The following is a 16,344-nucleotide window of genomic DNA, read 5'->3' on the forward strand; positions in this document are numbered from 1 at the left end:
GTCCCGCTCATACCTTTTAAAATGGCTTCTCCACCTCACTTAAGCCAGAAACTTGAATTTTAGGCACATTAGAATAATATTTTTAACCAAGGTAGATAAAGTTAAAAACGGGATTATTTCCAATAAACAAAAATTTGTCGACAATTACAGCAAGAATTTACCAATTATTATACCATTTTGGAATCCTTACTAAATGCGCTAAATTATGACGTCACTTGCCACACTCGCGTAGTACAATTTTTTTTCAGTACAGTCAGTTTAAACTAGGCAAAATTTTTATTTTGAAATTTTTTTGGGAATAATGTATGTTTTTCATCCAAGCTGGAGCAGCTGGTTTTGTAATTTTGATAACAATTTAGAGAAACATTATTCAGGGTTACATAACAAACAAAAAATTTGGAAAAAGTGAAGATTTGTGGCAACACGAGTAAAAAGACCGTCACCGGGAGTAGAATTTTTTGTTTTTTTTTAAATGCCTTTTATTTCGACAAAATGCCACATAGATTTTTTTTTTAAATATTTTTCTGATAACCAGCATAACTTGTCTCAACACCCAGTTCCGACTTGACGTTGAATTACGGGACACCCTGTATTTCCCATGCGTATTTATACCAAACTTCATCAAAATTGTTTTAGCGTGTGAAATCGAACCAAACAGATTAGTTAGAAGATAATAGTAATTAATACGGGTTGTTTGGTTGTTATAATGTTACATTATCAGACTTGTAAATCTGGGATACATTTTATTTAGATTAGTCATTCAATGTGGTAGATGAAGCTTGACCCCTTTGTTGAACGGACCCTTATTTAAATAAATTAATCATTCATCATCCATTTAGTCCCAAACTAAACAAAGCTTGTTACTCTAGTTTAGCATAATACTGCTTGTACTGCGGGTAGCAGAAAATGGGTACTTAAACCTAACATAAATACTTTTTTTGGAAAGAGGTACTTCTACTACAAGGAAAGAAGGAAGCTAAATGATACTTAATAGGAGTGGGAGTAGAGTCTAGGTTTTCTGGAAAAGTCATGCCAGGGTAATATTACCTACATTCCTTAAATATCTTCTTAGTTCAACAGACCCCTTACGCGTACATCGGGTATGTGAGAGATTTTTCTTCTGAAGTCATTGATGGTGCAGCAGAAGCTATAGCCTAGATCGATGCGGTCAGGGTCCCAGCCAATCCACTCAAAACGATCGCTGTTCCGGCAGTAGTCGGTGCAGAACTGCAGGCTGCGGACCTCAGCAGCCGTGTAGTAGGGGTTGTTGATGCTGACGAATGCAGTGCCGAGCCCACGATGTTCGTCAATCACCACCTAGTGAAAAATTTTAGGCTTTGAAAATAGATTTTCAACATCAGCATCATTTCAGCCATAGGACGTCCATTGCTGAACATAGGCCTCTCCCAATGATTTTCACAAAGGCCGGTTGGTAGCGGGCTGCATCCAGCGCCTTCCTGCAACCTTTATGAGATAAATAAGTTTTATTTTCTGCAAAATACCTATATTAAACTGCCAGAAAAACATGCAGTCACAATGAAACATTCCTGACTTTCTTTTATAAATCCTTAAATAAATAAATGAAATAAATGACGGTTTTCGCAAAACGGTAGCGAAAACTTGCGGGTCTGTGACGTGTTTGCTGCGCGTCCACAACATCTTGAAAACGCACGCAAACCGTCAGTGTGATAAAGCTCACTGAACAAAATTGCGTACCTTGTAGAAATAGAGGGGAACTGGAATCTGGCCGTTCCCGGTAGGTCCATGCAAGTAAATTTTCTGTAGTACACCATGACTGTCGCGAAGTTCTGTTACCCCAAAGGTGCCGGTGTACACAACAGTGTTGTAGTCGGCTTCAGCGATGCGAGCGCGAAGTTTCTAAAAGGTCGGATTATGTTGGTTGTGAAAATTTAGGTCTTTTTAGGAAGTAGGTATGCCTTGAAATGATTGGTTAATGGGTCAATTGCCCAATTATTATGTCTAGAAAAGTTTCTTAATAAAAGACTATGGCACACCCAGCTTCCAACAATCTCTCTTTTTGGCCTTCGTCCCTATCACTGACCTGTTCAAGTTTGTTCCAATTTCCAGCGTTGAATGGTTGCCACTGAGGAGCGACGTTAATGAAAAAGAAGGTTGCACGCTGAGCCGAGGCAAATGGATGGTCACTTTTGGCGGTCAAGTGGCCGCGTGCCAAGTACTGACTCCTTGTGATGTACCGACCGACCATGTTACTGCCGACAATTCCAGCAATTTGCGTTTTCTGACGAGCTTTCGAGTAGAGCTGGTCTGGATTAACGCCAGGGTAGAAATCGCCAGCTAAAACATGTTGCTGCATAAATATTTGTAAATCCCGGTCTGTGAGCACGTAGCACGCTCGCACACTCACTGCGGGCGCCCGTCGCACAGTCGCGACAGCAACATAATTATGCACGAGCGATAAGGATGGGTAGCTTGGGGTCATTGGACAAAATTCTACGTGCTCGCAGACCAGACTATAGTTATTTAACCTACAGAGTGGAATAGGACCCCCACTCTTCCCATGGTTGTTGTAAAATGCGACTAAGGGACAAGCGAACATAAAGCCTGAGGAAGACCCTCTCTAATTTACCTGAGGTCCATAGATGATCTATATTACATAACAAAAAACATACCCATCCATTCGGGCCGCCTGACGCGAGTCTGGTGGAGAGCATTCTCGGCTTTCAGGTGGTACTTCACGTACAGAACTTCCAATTTTTCTCGATTGAAGCAGGAATGGTAAGAAGTATAAAAAGAGTTCGCGACTTGATAACCAACCCTGAAATATCAATAGGAATAGGTACCCAACTACTCATTTTGTGAAACATAATGGTAAGGCTGTCACAAGGTACCTAAGCTGCTAAACTTGTCTGTTAACTTTTTAGCGGACGAAAAACTTTGACCGTAACTATAACGATAACCGGTGCTTTTTGTAGGGAGTTTGACAGATGTTTGACGTTTGTTAAAGTTAAAGTAAGATGGTGCAACTCAGCCTTAGTCTTCTTTTTTTTCTTACTTGATGACGGTGTTGTGGTCAAAACATTCTTCGTTAGTGAGTACAGTTTGAGACTCCGGGTGTCGGGCACACGTAAGACGGCCGAATTCGCCCTCGTCCCGCAACCAGCCCACACCCGAGATTATGGTGCCGTTCATGCATGTTGCTTTCTGGCGAAATTAAAAGAGATAAAAATTATATGGTACCTTTGCAATCCAAGACTGCAAATTCTACACAAAATTCACATAGGGCACTGTCGAGTACGGCACAAAGTACGGTGCCACTATTACTCGCCAAAGGCATAATAGATGCGTCAACTGGTGAGAGCTGAAGCTGTAGGAAGACTATCGCATTTGCACTCATTACATTGGCACAAATAGCTTTTCAGGTTCTGTAACTAGGGTTGCCATCCGTCCAGGTTTCCCCTGTTTTTCCCTAGTTTAGAGAGCGTCCGGAGTGCGTCCGATAGTCTTGTTTTATTTTTTTTAAAGTTACCGAGCGACCCACGCGACTTAGTTTTACAAGAACCTGTGGACATATCCGGGTTCTGTCTGGGCTCTAAAATCTGGGGTTTTCACGTGTCTTGTCCTAGTTACCAAATTTTAGAGATGGCAAACCTACCTGTAACTCACCAGTGCAGTGGTGCAAATGCGGAACTCTCTTGGTATACTCACAGCGAATGCAATATCAGAGATGATTTTGGGATGCCTGATCTTGTTGTTTTGGCCAGGACAGGCGATGATGATCTCCTGCCCGGCGGTGACGCGGACTTGCCCGGTGTTGCCAGCGGGCTCAAGCAGTTTATTGTTGTGCACGTACACTGGTTGCGGTTGTCCGAGGTCACCTCTTATTTTGAATATGCAAACTGGATAAGGTAAAGATAATAAATAATATAGTCTAATATTTCAAAATAAAAAGATATTTCTATTTATTTCCAAATACTTAAACCGTTAAAATAAAATTTATATAAAAATAGGAAAAACTTCTGGTAGAAAGAATAAAATCCACAGCCATTAAAATAAGTACATTTGTATAATTTAAAAGCATTAATATAAACGTTCACTGCTTAACACTTTGTGATTACATAGGTACCAGTTTCTTCTTCGTCGTCCTCCGGTTCGCTGATCCAACTTAGCTCTTCAATCGTCAGATATTCATCGAGAAAATTCTCAAATTCCTCTTCTTCGAGCGTTAAAGCTAGATCGCTGGGATCGTCAAGATGGTCAGCTGCCTTGACAGCTGTAGCCATCACGGCAGCCAGAAACATCACGACGGAGTGCATTGTAAAAACCAACACTGCTGGTTAACACTGCTGGCTACTCAAGTGTCAGAGTTAAAGCTTTAACTGTGGTTTTATTGGATGATCCCTTATCTGCATTGCGTCAATAGTGCTACATAGGTACGTATCATATGTAGTTTTCAATGACGAATACGTTTTGAATAAATTCATAAATTAATTTACTTCAACTGTTTCATTATAGCCTGACCAGGAACATAAAAACCTTGGCATAGAGGCGCGTCAGTTGCATTTGATAGTGCAACACTGAGTACAGTCGTACCTGTGTTAAATTAATAGACTAACTTTATGTATCAGGATTCAGAATTACGGGCTAATTTGTTATTTTCATAAATTAACGAAAAAATATTATTATAGGTAACCTGGTTTAAATAAATTAAATGAAACCATCAATCGAGCTAGTACGATTTATTTTATTATTCATCAATAATCAAATTCAGAACTTGAATATTCAACTGCAATGTCTGCTCATGAACGCTTCAAACTCGGTACTTCTTTCCCAATTCCATAAAATTCAACACTTAGAAAGTGACAAAAATCTTTAAAATAGGTAGTTGAAACAAACCACAGCTAATTTTCATAGTGGACTGTACTATACGATAAACATGTCAGTCAATTGGACAACCTTTGTCGGAAACATTATTCAATGAAAATATTGTCCGAACCCTTAGTATTTCTCTTCGACAAATACTTTGACACAATGCAAACCACTTTTCTTTCACGACTATAAAAAGATTTTAGCAATTTAATTCACAAAATCAATTGCGCACATTTAAAATAAAGTTTGTTTACACTTTGACAGCAATAGACTGACATGCAAGGTGACATGTCAATGAAGTTTTCAGTTACTGTTGCCATTAAAAGAAATTAGTACCATTAGTTTTCCGCAACATGGCGAGGGTTTTTATGTTCCTGGTCAGGCTATAAATATCATTGTTTTCATAAAATTTATTTACAGCTTTGTGTTGTGACATGTTGTATTATCATATAAACGTTAATTTAATAATAAAAAAAATATGAAATACTCGTAGTATAGCCTGACCAGGAACATAAAATCCCTGGCATAGAGGCGCGTCAATTGCATTTGATAGTGCAACACTGAGTACAGTCGTACCTGTGTTAAATTAATAGGCTAACTTTATGTATCAGGATTCAGGATTACGTCCTAATTAATTGATATTTTCATAAATTAACGAATAAAGATTATATAGGTAACCTGGTTTAAATAAATTAAATGAAACCATCAATCGAGCTAGTATGATTTATTTTATTATTCATCAATAATCAAATTCAGAACTTGAATATTCAACTGCAATGTCTGCTCATGAACGCTTCAAACTCGGTACTTCTTTCCCAATTCCATAAAATTCAACACTTAGAAAGTGACAAAAAACTTTAAAATAGGTATTTGAAACAAACCACAGCTAATTTTCATAGTGGACTGTACTATACGATAAACATGTCAGTCAATTTGACAACCTTTGTCGGAAACATTATTCAATGAAAATATTGTCCGAACCCTTAGTATTTCTCTTCGATAAATACTTTAACACATTGTGAACCACTTTTCTTTCACGACTGTAAAAAGATTTTAGCAATTTATTCACAAAATCAATTGCGCACATTTAAAATAAAGTTTGTTTACACTTTGACAGCAATAGACTGACATGCAAAGTGACATGTCAATGAAGTTTTCAGTTACTGTTGCCATTAAAATAAATTAGTACCATTAGTTTTCCGCAACATGGCGAGGGTTTTTATGTTCCTGGTCAGGCTATACATAAGTATGAATGGATACAGATAAAATTCAGACCAGATGTTTCACTTCTCTGTAGGGTAATTCAAGTGCAATCTGTCATTTCAATCTATTCTATTTGTCATTTAGCTTGTTTAATCTGTGCTCAATAAAGTGCACAATATTTAAGCAGGATATGGTTGCACGCGGATTTTTAGAGAGTTAAATCTTTTGGCCAATAGAAAACGTCATAATAGTTATTATATGAACTGGGATTGGTCAATGACTTTTGAAATTAAAATCCGATGGCCTGAAAAAATCGGTTTTCCAACAAACGTCAGTTACGCGCAAGGAGGTTTAGCTATTTATCCATCGAAGTTAATAAGGGAGAAGACATAAGACTAATTTTATTATTTGCCTGCCGCGACCCGGTTTTTACGAACAATGACGATGACGAACGATGAACCAGTAACGAGGAGCACACTTAGCAATGCTTCCAGGTTGCGCCTCGGTATCAATTAAGTAACATTTTTCGTTAAGTTTACTTTATGGCCAACTAAAGGACTTTTGCCGTCTCCATGGACAAACTCGAAGTATGATAACTAGAGTCATTGTCAAAATTTTGCACTGCCATTGCCGCTGGATACCATATATCGCTACTATATTCATAGATAATAGACTTTCAGTTAATCGTCAAAATTGACATTGTTTTTTAAATAACAACAAATGGTATGAATTTTTAAATGTGATATTTTTATAAAGGTAAGTCCCCAAAACAACATTTGATACCCTATTTTCTTTCGTTGGCATCTAAGTTCCTGTTTTCTACATATATGTTACTACTACCTATTTGATAAGTAACTAAAAACTTTGTCATTTTTGCCGTGTGAACAAAAGCCCTACAATAAATCACCTATTTTTACCTAGTAGGTATACCCTACATATTTATGCTAGACGTGTTGCAAAGACAATAATAATTATTATTAGCATAGCATGCCATAGGTACTACTCGTACCTATGTACACGTGTGGAATGGCTCACATACTACCCGTTCGCGCTAAGTTTGCCGCCCTTCTGACCGACCGCACCAACAAACCACACTACCAGTAGTGTCGTGGGGAATATTTTTTCCCTTCTACACTACCAAGCCAGTAGTGTCCTGGGTAATGGGTTATTTATAAGGACCATACATCTTCATTCCCATCGACACTACTCCATAACTAAACGCGCGTCCCCTCCCCCAACCGCGATTCAAGGCAATCGGTTAGTGATTAAACGCAATTAATGTGTCTTATTTTATGCAAATACACAATTCTTATCAATATTAATAAATAAAAAACATTCTAAATATAGTTTGTTATAGTTATAGACGTTTCCCTTCGAGTGACGTCATATCGCCAGCGGCAAACTTAAAGCGAATGGATAGTAATTAAGCTGTAAATACCTATACCCTTGAGCCATGTGCGTGTGGACTGAGTTACTTAGGGCTGTTATGGATATTATGTAGTTTCGGTTATGGATACGGTTACGGATATAGGAATAATATTATACCGGTTTCGGTTACGGATATTTTTTTCGGTTCATTCATGGCCGCACACTTTACATCGAATAAATAATATAAATTTATACTAGATGGCATTATAAAGGTAAATCAGACTGTTTTGCCTTTACATATAATGCTATACAAAAACAATTAAAACTGCCTACATCCGAAACTTTTAAATCGGTTACGGTTTCGGATAACCGAAAGTTTCGGTTACGGATATCCCTGGACAGAGTGATCTTTTCAAAAAACTCATCCAACACAACCAAATTTTGAGAGGATTTAGGATATAACTGTGAAAACTTCATAGTAAGGTATTCAATTTGTGAAACCTAAACATCGAAAGCTATAACTAATTTAATAAATCTACTGTCTGGGCAGCGCAGTTCTTTCACAATTATTCAAGTTTTATTTATTTATTCATTCATTTAATTTAAAGCAAGAAGTTATGAAGAAACAAATTTTATGGCTTAACTGCTCTAACTTGCTCAAAACTAAACAAATGTACATTATAGAGCTGCTTCAATAAAACAAGGAGGTATGAATTTTTTAATATTTTTATTTTTTTTTTGGCAGCCTTTACTAGGCAGATTCAGTGGAGAACCTTCTGTTCTCTATTAAACAAAATCTTTTAATTAATATTATACACACTGATTGCTTCCCTTCTTGCCAGTCTGGTGAATGCATGCGCATTAAGTAAATCAAATAAATTGTTAAAATGCTCCAGAAAAGTGGCTGTTGCAACAGATCCTGCAGGCAGCTCATCTTAAACAATATTACAAGTTTTAGTTAAGTAATCAGATATTTTGACAGCATTTCTTAAAATAAAGAAAAGGGAGAAGAAACTAAGAAGATAATAATTTGATAGATAATTTATCCAAACAATATATTGGGCACTAGCGGCCGCCCGCGACTTTGTATGCGTGGATCCTGTTTTACCCCTATAGCCTATAATGTTATTCTGTGTTATAAAAAATAATACTGTATGGTTTCATTAAAATCCGTTCAGTAGTTTTTGCGTGAAAGAGTAACAAACTCAAACATCCATACGGACATCCAGACATCCAAACTTTCGCATTTATAATATTAGTAGGATGTTATTATGACGTTTATACAATAATACTATAAAGTTTCAACAAAATCCCTTCAGTAGTTTTTGCGTGAAAGAGTAACATTCATAATACTCTTTTAATTTAATTTTAATTTGTACACCGCAAAGGTAAGACATGTTGATACCATTTTAAATGCTGACTTAACACCTTATGTAGGTACCTACACATGTTTGAACAAATAAATGTATCTTTATCTTTATACTCGCATAAACATACATTCACACACACTTTCGCATTTAAATAATACTAGCTTTCCGCCCGCGGCTTCGCCCGCGTGGAATTTTGTCTGTCACAGAAAAACTTTATCGCGCGCGTCCCTGTTTCAAAAACCGGGATAAAAACTATCCTATGTTCTTTCCCGGGACTCAAACTATCTCTATGCCAAATTTCATCAAAATCGGTTGCGAGGTTTAAGCGGGAAAGCGTAACAGACAGACAGACAGACAGAGTTACTTTCGCATTTATAATATTAGTTGGGATTAGTTGGGATTATGTAAGATATTAAACCTTGGATTCCAGAGAAATTATTGTATTTCCCCGCAAAGAGGTTTCCTGTTTCAATATATGACAAAGCTTCTGAAATTGGCCTTTGTTAAGCCTGTAACGTTGCCTGAACAGAAGCTCTGGCATGTCTTCAAAATTTTCTTCATATATTCTGGCTAATTCTCGCATTTTCCGCCTTCTCCGCAATTCTTCCCTGTGGGCAGCCCACAAGAAATGTAAAGTATTCATTTCGTTAGATTTTGTATCAAATAGTAGGATAGGGCTATTTGAAAAATAGCATCTGACAGTTTTGGTGGTAAAAAAAATATGATAGAAATAAAACCTTGACATTGGCAGCGGGGCGCCACCGTCAATACCGGATCGCTGGTTCCGATTTTTTGCCATGTTGGAAACTATATAGTTGAACGACGGTAGCGCCCCCTTATCAATGAGTTTGGTGGGACAGTTCAGTTTAGGCATAGAGTTTAGGTCATCTTTAAGATGTTTTTATATGTCATTGGATTGGAGGGAGGAATGATTGATGAAAGTATACATTTACGGTCTTATTCATAATAAAATGCTAATATAGGTTTAAAACCTACATTAGCTAAAACGTTTGATAGGCTTAAAACACTCTTATAAACCTCTGATAAAAAACGTTATTCATAATCGTTTATAAACCTTTGATAGCTAAAACAGAGTTTAATATTTTCTTTCCACAGACTATACAAAAAGAATGAACGAAAACAGCTTTTTTGGTGATTTAACTTGATGGACCATGTAAAATCATAGACAAATCGCAGAAAAAAAAAACAAAAAATTGGCAGCTGTGACGTTTTACTTACTGACATTGACATTTGGCACGAAAATTTAATAAAGTTTTCGGTTTTTTCGATCAACTCCCAAGTTTTATCAAACTTTTATAAAACTTGGGATTGTATGTTCTGGATTCTGTACCTCTTACCCTGTACTCTGCAATAAGCTCTTACGACGACCCGGCTAGTTACATCGGATACTAATTATGTCCATGACGAAGGAGAACAGACCGCCTAAAAGGCAACGATCAGAAAACTGGTTGGAGGAAGATAAGGTAGTACTTATTTTTAGCCTGATAAAGTGCCTACTAATTTTTGTAGCATGGTTTTATTTATGTTTGACGCCTAGTGTTTGCTTTTCAGTATTTGCTGAAAGAGTTGGTGAAAGAAAGAGTAAATGCAATCGAAAATAAAAATACAGACACTAACACGAATAAACGGAAGGTTGCGGCTTGGGCTGATTTACAAACAACGTTGGTACATCTTTTGATTTCTGCCTTCAATATAAAATTTTGCCTTTACCTGTAATTCAAAATCCTGTCATTTCTTTTTCAGGTTTAATTCAATGTGCGCTGGTATGAACCGCTCCATTACCCAGTTAAAATCGCAATGGAGCCTCATAAAAATCAGTGCGAAGAAAGACAAGACCATTGCTAGGCAGGCTCAAATTAAAACTGGCGGTGGTCCACCATTATCAGTGCCTGACGATAGGGCTGATGATATAGCATCTTGGTTGCCCAATGAATTTGTAGTCGATGTTAACAGATTTGACTCGGACTCAAATAAAAGTGAATTAATTAACATTCAAGAGGAGGAATCAACTCAAAATACGCAAGATCAGGAATTGATAAATAATGAAGAAATCCAATATGAATTGGTGGTACTTGATGAAGAAATAGAAGATACACATGCTTGTACTACTAGAGGCATATTGGAAGATAAAGAAAATAAAAAAGTAGAGGCAAAAGAAAATAAAGCAAAACCTAATTTTAAAGCACCAGCAATCAAAAAAAAAAGGAAACTGTTAAACAAAGAAGGCTTAATTGATTTAAGCAAAGTTAGGATTTCCGAAATTGCAGAAACAGAATCAAAATGCCGGATTGAACTGCATGAAGTTCAAATGGAAAACGAACGGAAGAAAGGGAGAAACTTGGATCTTGAGCATCAATTATTACAGGAAAAACTTAAATATTACACTCACATTAATAAAGAATAATAAGTCTTTTGATGTTAAAGTTTTTCAAGTACTAACAGATTCTAAATAATAAGTTAGTTCCTCCCTTACTTCTGTTTGTTTTTAATTTGTATTTTATGCAGTTCCAATCCGCATTTTGATTGTGTTTCTGCAATATATTTAGACGGCTATGAATATGTTTACTAGTCATAACTTAATAAGAGTTTGAGATTACTATTAACTAGCTGTTGCCCACGACTCCGCCTGCGTAGACTACTATTTCTGTAACCTACAGGATCTGTGCATTTTTCCAGGATAAAAAGAAGCCTATATGTTATTCGAGACTATATAATCTATCTGTTTTAGCAATTTATTTGTTTATAAGAATTGAACTGTGATTTTTAGTAAGTAAGTTTAATAATTGTACTTAAATTAGTGATATAAAGTAAATACACATATGCCTAGTCACAAACATTCGCCTTTATAATAATAGTGTAAATTATGGTTATTTTGTTTTAAATGTAGAAGGTTGATAACCTCCGAATAGAAACGTTTATACTTAAGCAATTTCTTTGTTTTAAAGAATTGAACTGTGATTTTTAATAAGTAAGTTTGTTGAAACTAATTGTACTTAAATTAGTGATATAAAGTAATTTGTTTTGAATTTTTGCAGAATAATTGCTTTTTTAAAGAGAACTACAGGTTTTGTTTTTGTGATAGTAACAAATTGGACTGAAAATTGAAATACAGGTATTTTTCAATCAAATATTCTTTTTATTTTCATTAAGATGCCAGGAACAGTATCTGAAAAATTAAAATACAACATTTTCATGAACTCAAATGACATTACATAAAAGTAAATCGTTGGAATTTATCAAAATGTATTTTAGTACCATTCAAAAATGTTGATTTATAAAATTTTGTAGTATCAACTGCGACCTACGCCTCAACAATGAAGGTCGGTTGTCGTGAACACTGTTCTCCGTCGAAAGTTGCGGAGTTACAGGGACCTGCTCCATATGTTGTTCTGAAAAATATTATGAATTTGTCAACATTTTGTCATAAAGATTTGTATTCCTTATGTACAGTCAAATTGATAACATTTACCTAACAATGTGTCATTCATATCAATGGCTATATTATGTAATACAGCCAATGCTATGATCACAGCTTTTCCATTTTGGAGGCTTACTGGTAAGCCATGGAGTAGGCATTGGAACCGCTGCTTCCACACCCCAAAACACCTTTCAACAGTGTTCCTAGTTGAGATGTGAGCATTATTGTATGCTTCTTCTTCTGGACGACTAGGCCTTAAAATAGGTGTAAATAGATATGGCAGAAGAGGGTAGCCCGAATCGCCAATAAGGCGTCCTCTAAACTGCCTATCCTCAAATCGTTGTTTTATATTGCTCTCCATAAAAATTCGACTGTCATGTCGACGGTCCCTACGTATAAATACGTATCTGAAAACGGTCAATTTTACAGGAGAGCGGTTTGAAGGTTTAAACATGTGTAGCTCGCGTTCTATTTATCATACATTGATGAAATTTGGTATGATAATTTTATATGAGGTATATTTTATAAAACATGAAGAATTATCAAAAAATAATCACAATAAGTGTATTATTTGTCATTTACTCACTTATACAACGGAAAGTTTCTAATTACAAATTACGTAAGTGGTACTTACTAACTTTTACGTCGGAGTAATATATTTGTTTAAATTATTAACTGCCACATAAGTAGTTGTACACGGGAACAAAGTTCAGCTACTATTGACAGTAACTCTCTGTACGAGTCAACTCGCACATTTTTATTGCTAATTAACTTATTGTTAACTTGCATTTTATTCATGCACTTTGGCCAGCTACGCCTGACCTACATTTGTGACTTTGGTAGTTCTAACATTTTTATAATCAGTGCAATAAAGCATTCGGCAGCTAATACACGTCTTTCAATAAATCCCATCAGCGGTTGATACGGCGTAGTTGTCTGACATCTTGACATCAGTCTTACTTTGACACCACATCTTACACTCTCACTCTAGGCCCATAGTCCTGCTCGACGAGGCATAACAGCGTCCCGCCTCGTTTCCCAGATAGTTGCATTTTGGAGGCACTCAATACCTTAAGATTCTTCCTTATCTAAGGGGTCTTTTGACTGACGAATACTTGTAGAACCGGTACATTTTCTTTATCAATAGTGCCGGCCAAGTTTGACAGCATGGCATCGAGTACGAAGATCCACATGGCTCTTTTTTGAGTTCGATCTTGTGGAACATTGAATACAACTGGGTACTAAATGGAACCCTTTTCAAGGCATGGATATTTCAAGGTATCTGTCATGCAGATAGTTTCATCATTACAAGAATATCCTCATAAATAAATAAATAACTTTCACAGCGAGGCGGCTTGCCTGGTCGCCACAGACGGCATTATGGTCGCCCTAGGCCAGGGACCACATATATTTAAAGGCATCCCTGACACCTTCACTTGACGCCCACACCACTGTCAAAACTAAGGCCCAGATAAAATATCTAAGAGTTATCCTGTTAATCACCAGTGGCGCCAAGTAGTGAGCGTAAATACGGTGACCTTTGTATAACCAGTGGCAGCTCGCACTTTTTCCAATCCGTCGCCGTGCGAATGGAAGACAGCTTGCTTTTTCATGGCTGCTTCCCTAATTTGGAGGTGCGAAAACTCTCATGTCGGAAGGCTATGGAGATACGCTATCTACATTATACTGGTACCCTCAAAAGCATGATTCTGTCCCATCTAAGGCATCACCCTCAAAGGAAAGGGTAACGCTGCCCATCTTCTAAGACCTTAACAGGTCCAGAAAGTCTACAGGGCTACATCGTCGTTTTTAACGCAGCGTGAAGAACGAGGTGAAAGCTCCGCCATAGGAGGACAGAGAGGCCGTTTGACGTGAGACTCGCTAGATTGTGCTGTAGTCTAATAGTTGATAAACCACCTCGCCGTGGGCCGTGGCTAAGTTGTGCTGAAGTTTAAGGTTGCTCTAGCGATCGCACCATGACTGGGCACGGATCCTTCGAGCCCTACCTGTATTGCGGTGGCTAGGAGCATACGACACACCATATTCTTGCGGGATAGCATAGTCAAAGCTATGTGGACGGTAACAAAAGTTGGGTGGTAATGAAGCACATCTATCTGAGAAGACAAGGTGCCACAAGAAGCTGCAGTACGATAGCGCAACTACGAACCAAGTGCGGGTGCATTTTAATTCGCTCCAGGGAAGGTGACAGTATGATTGCCTCCTATCTTCCTTCCTCGGTAATGGCCAGCGTAACGGGGGCGTGAGGCCGCACGGAAGGCATTGCATAAATAGGCCACCACCACCGTCTGCTGACGGTGAGTGTGTGTACGGAAAAGCTGTGTACTTCCAGTTGCTCTCGTCCCAACTGTCGCCGTGTAGGTGGGAGATCTTTGTCCGGAATCTCAAAGTTAGCACTTATAGAGAGTGACGGGGCACCAGGGTATTTTTAGTGGGTATACCTCATCCTTCTGACGGGTATATGTTTGCAATATCATGTAAGCATTATCATGTAATAGTAGATTCTAAATGCAGTTAATTTAAACTTTTGTTTGTAAGTGTTACCTGCTTATCTTTATTTCTGAATGCCTTAATATGCTTAATAAATAAATAAAATAAATTTTACGATTTTTTACTTATATCATGTATTATAAAGTAGCATAGGAGAAGAACTTGGTTGCGTTGAGTCTAATAAATGACCCTAGATACTTCAGTCGTGTTGTATATCATATTTTATATTGCTTTGTCTTCACTTTTGTGTCCACCAAATATTGCTAAAATACAATTTCTCAGCGTAAAACACCGTTACTGGCACTAACTTATAGACATAAAACAAACTTTTCCAAAGTAAAACATTTATAGTGGCAGTTACGGCTAGAAGATTCTTGAATTTTCCGACGTAAAAATAAGTAAGTGCCACCTACTTATAATAGTAACTTTAATTTTCCCGAGTAAAACAACGCAACTACGTTATGCCTACAGTTAACTGATTAATTTACCGTTGGTTTAATGTTGACTGAAATAAATTAAGTCAGAAATCATATTAATACCTATTTCCTTCATAAATTACGTATCAATTTACTCGATCTGCGCGGATGAAAGTGGCAGTTGCGGGGCTGGGCGCGCGGATTAAGGCGTGCGGTCCAACGTAAAATTTCTTAACTCCCACTAATGCAATTTTACTGCGGAAATCGTTCTAATTTTGTAGTTGCGGGATTTGTTTTTTGACGTTTTAAGGTTCAATTTGAATAAAAACTGTATGTTTTTTTAACTGAGCCGAAACTCTTGGGTGCTCTGAAGGTTTTGCAAACAAAAACGGCAAATCACGGAACTGGTAGATACTGAACTATACGTAGGGACCGTCGATGTGTACTGCCTCGCCATCTAGCCACTATATCCATTATTTTGAGGTCAGCATCACAGACAACCTAAAATAAAAAAAACAGTATCCTGTAGGTAATCCATCCAATAATATAGTGTTGAATGTTGCTAAAATTTAGATCATACAAAGTAAAAATTATAGACATTATTAAAACAAATCTTTCTCTGTTGTAAACTGTATAAAATCAAAATATATTTTACCTGAACATTCAGGGAATAATAGCCTTTTCTATTAATATAGTACTGGGCCATGTCACCTCCGGTTTTTTTAATTTTAATGTGGGTGCAATCTATGGCTCCTATCACCCCAGGAAAATTTTTAATTGCTCTAAATTTGGCACTAATTCTTTCCTGCTCTCCTATAGTGATAGGCATTTTGATGAAGGAATTTGCCTTATTCGCGATTGCATGCGCGACTCTGGCGCATATCCGGCTCACTGTCGGCTGACTTAGGCCATGGAGGTCACCAGCATCATCTTGTACCTGAAAATGTATGAAAATAATTATAGCAGCCACGACAAAGGGATAAAATAAAACACTTTTTTGTGCTTACCTCACGACGTCCCCAACATCTTATGGCCACTAAAACTTGCAGTTCAGGACACGTGCCACCACCTCTAGCGCTCTGAACCAGATCATCTTCCACCAAATCTATGATGGTGCGCACTGTGTCCTTAATGAACCTATATTTTATTTTAAAATTTAGGTCCCGCAAATCGAATGGGTTGCTTCGTTGGC

At 37.3% G+C, this 16,344-nt stretch overlaps 2 protein-coding genes and 2 long non-coding RNA genes across 4 annotated transcripts in view; 1 reads left to right on the forward strand and 3 right to left on the reverse strand.

The window, feature by feature from the left end:
- The window catches only part of LOC135073187 (eye-specific diacylglycerol kinase), a 247,717-nt gene extending 243,395 nt beyond the window's left edge, over positions 1-4,322 (reverse strand). Inside the window, exons 1-7 of the mRNA XM_063967261.1 lie at positions 4,106-4,322; positions 3,688-3,878; positions 3,035-3,183; positions 2,652-2,797; positions 2,063-2,316; positions 1,717-1,878; positions 1,096-1,317 (exon numbers count right to left, since the gene is read on the reverse strand). Of these exons, the coding sequence (XP_063823331.1) occupies positions 1,096-1,317; positions 1,717-1,878; positions 2,063-2,316; positions 2,652-2,797; positions 3,035-3,183; positions 3,688-3,878; positions 4,106-4,295 (1,314 nt within the window). The 5' untranslated portion in view covers positions 4,296-4,322. The remainder of the gene's footprint in view (positions 1-1,095; positions 1,318-1,716; positions 1,879-2,062; positions 2,317-2,651; positions 2,798-3,034; positions 3,184-3,687; positions 3,879-4,105) is intronic.
- The window catches only part of LOC135073191 (beta-1,4-mannosyltransferase egh), a 332,203-nt gene that overhangs the window by 254,354 nt on the left and 61,505 nt on the right, over positions 1-16,344 (forward strand). The window lies entirely within an intron of this gene.
- Positions 11,926-12,599, reverse strand: LOC135073586 (uncharacterized). Its single transcript, XR_010257649.1, has 3 exons — positions 12,280-12,599; positions 12,066-12,199; positions 11,926-11,976 (listed from the first exon to the last, which is right to left on the reverse strand). It is a non-coding gene; the product is annotated as an uncharacterized LOC135073586 (long non-coding RNA).
- LOC135073587 (uncharacterized) lies at positions 12,788-14,956 on the reverse strand. The gene is made up of 2 exons (XR_010257650.1): positions 14,529-14,956; positions 12,788-14,446 (listed from the first exon to the last, which is right to left on the reverse strand). It is a non-coding gene; the product is annotated as an uncharacterized LOC135073587 (long non-coding RNA).

The sequence above is a fragment of the Ostrinia nubilalis genome, chromosome 7, assembly GCF_963855985.1.
Source record: "Ostrinia nubilalis chromosome 7, ilOstNubi1.1, whole genome shotgun sequence".
NCBI classification, from domain to species: Eukaryota; Metazoa; Arthropoda; class Insecta; order Lepidoptera; family Crambidae; genus Ostrinia; species Ostrinia nubilalis.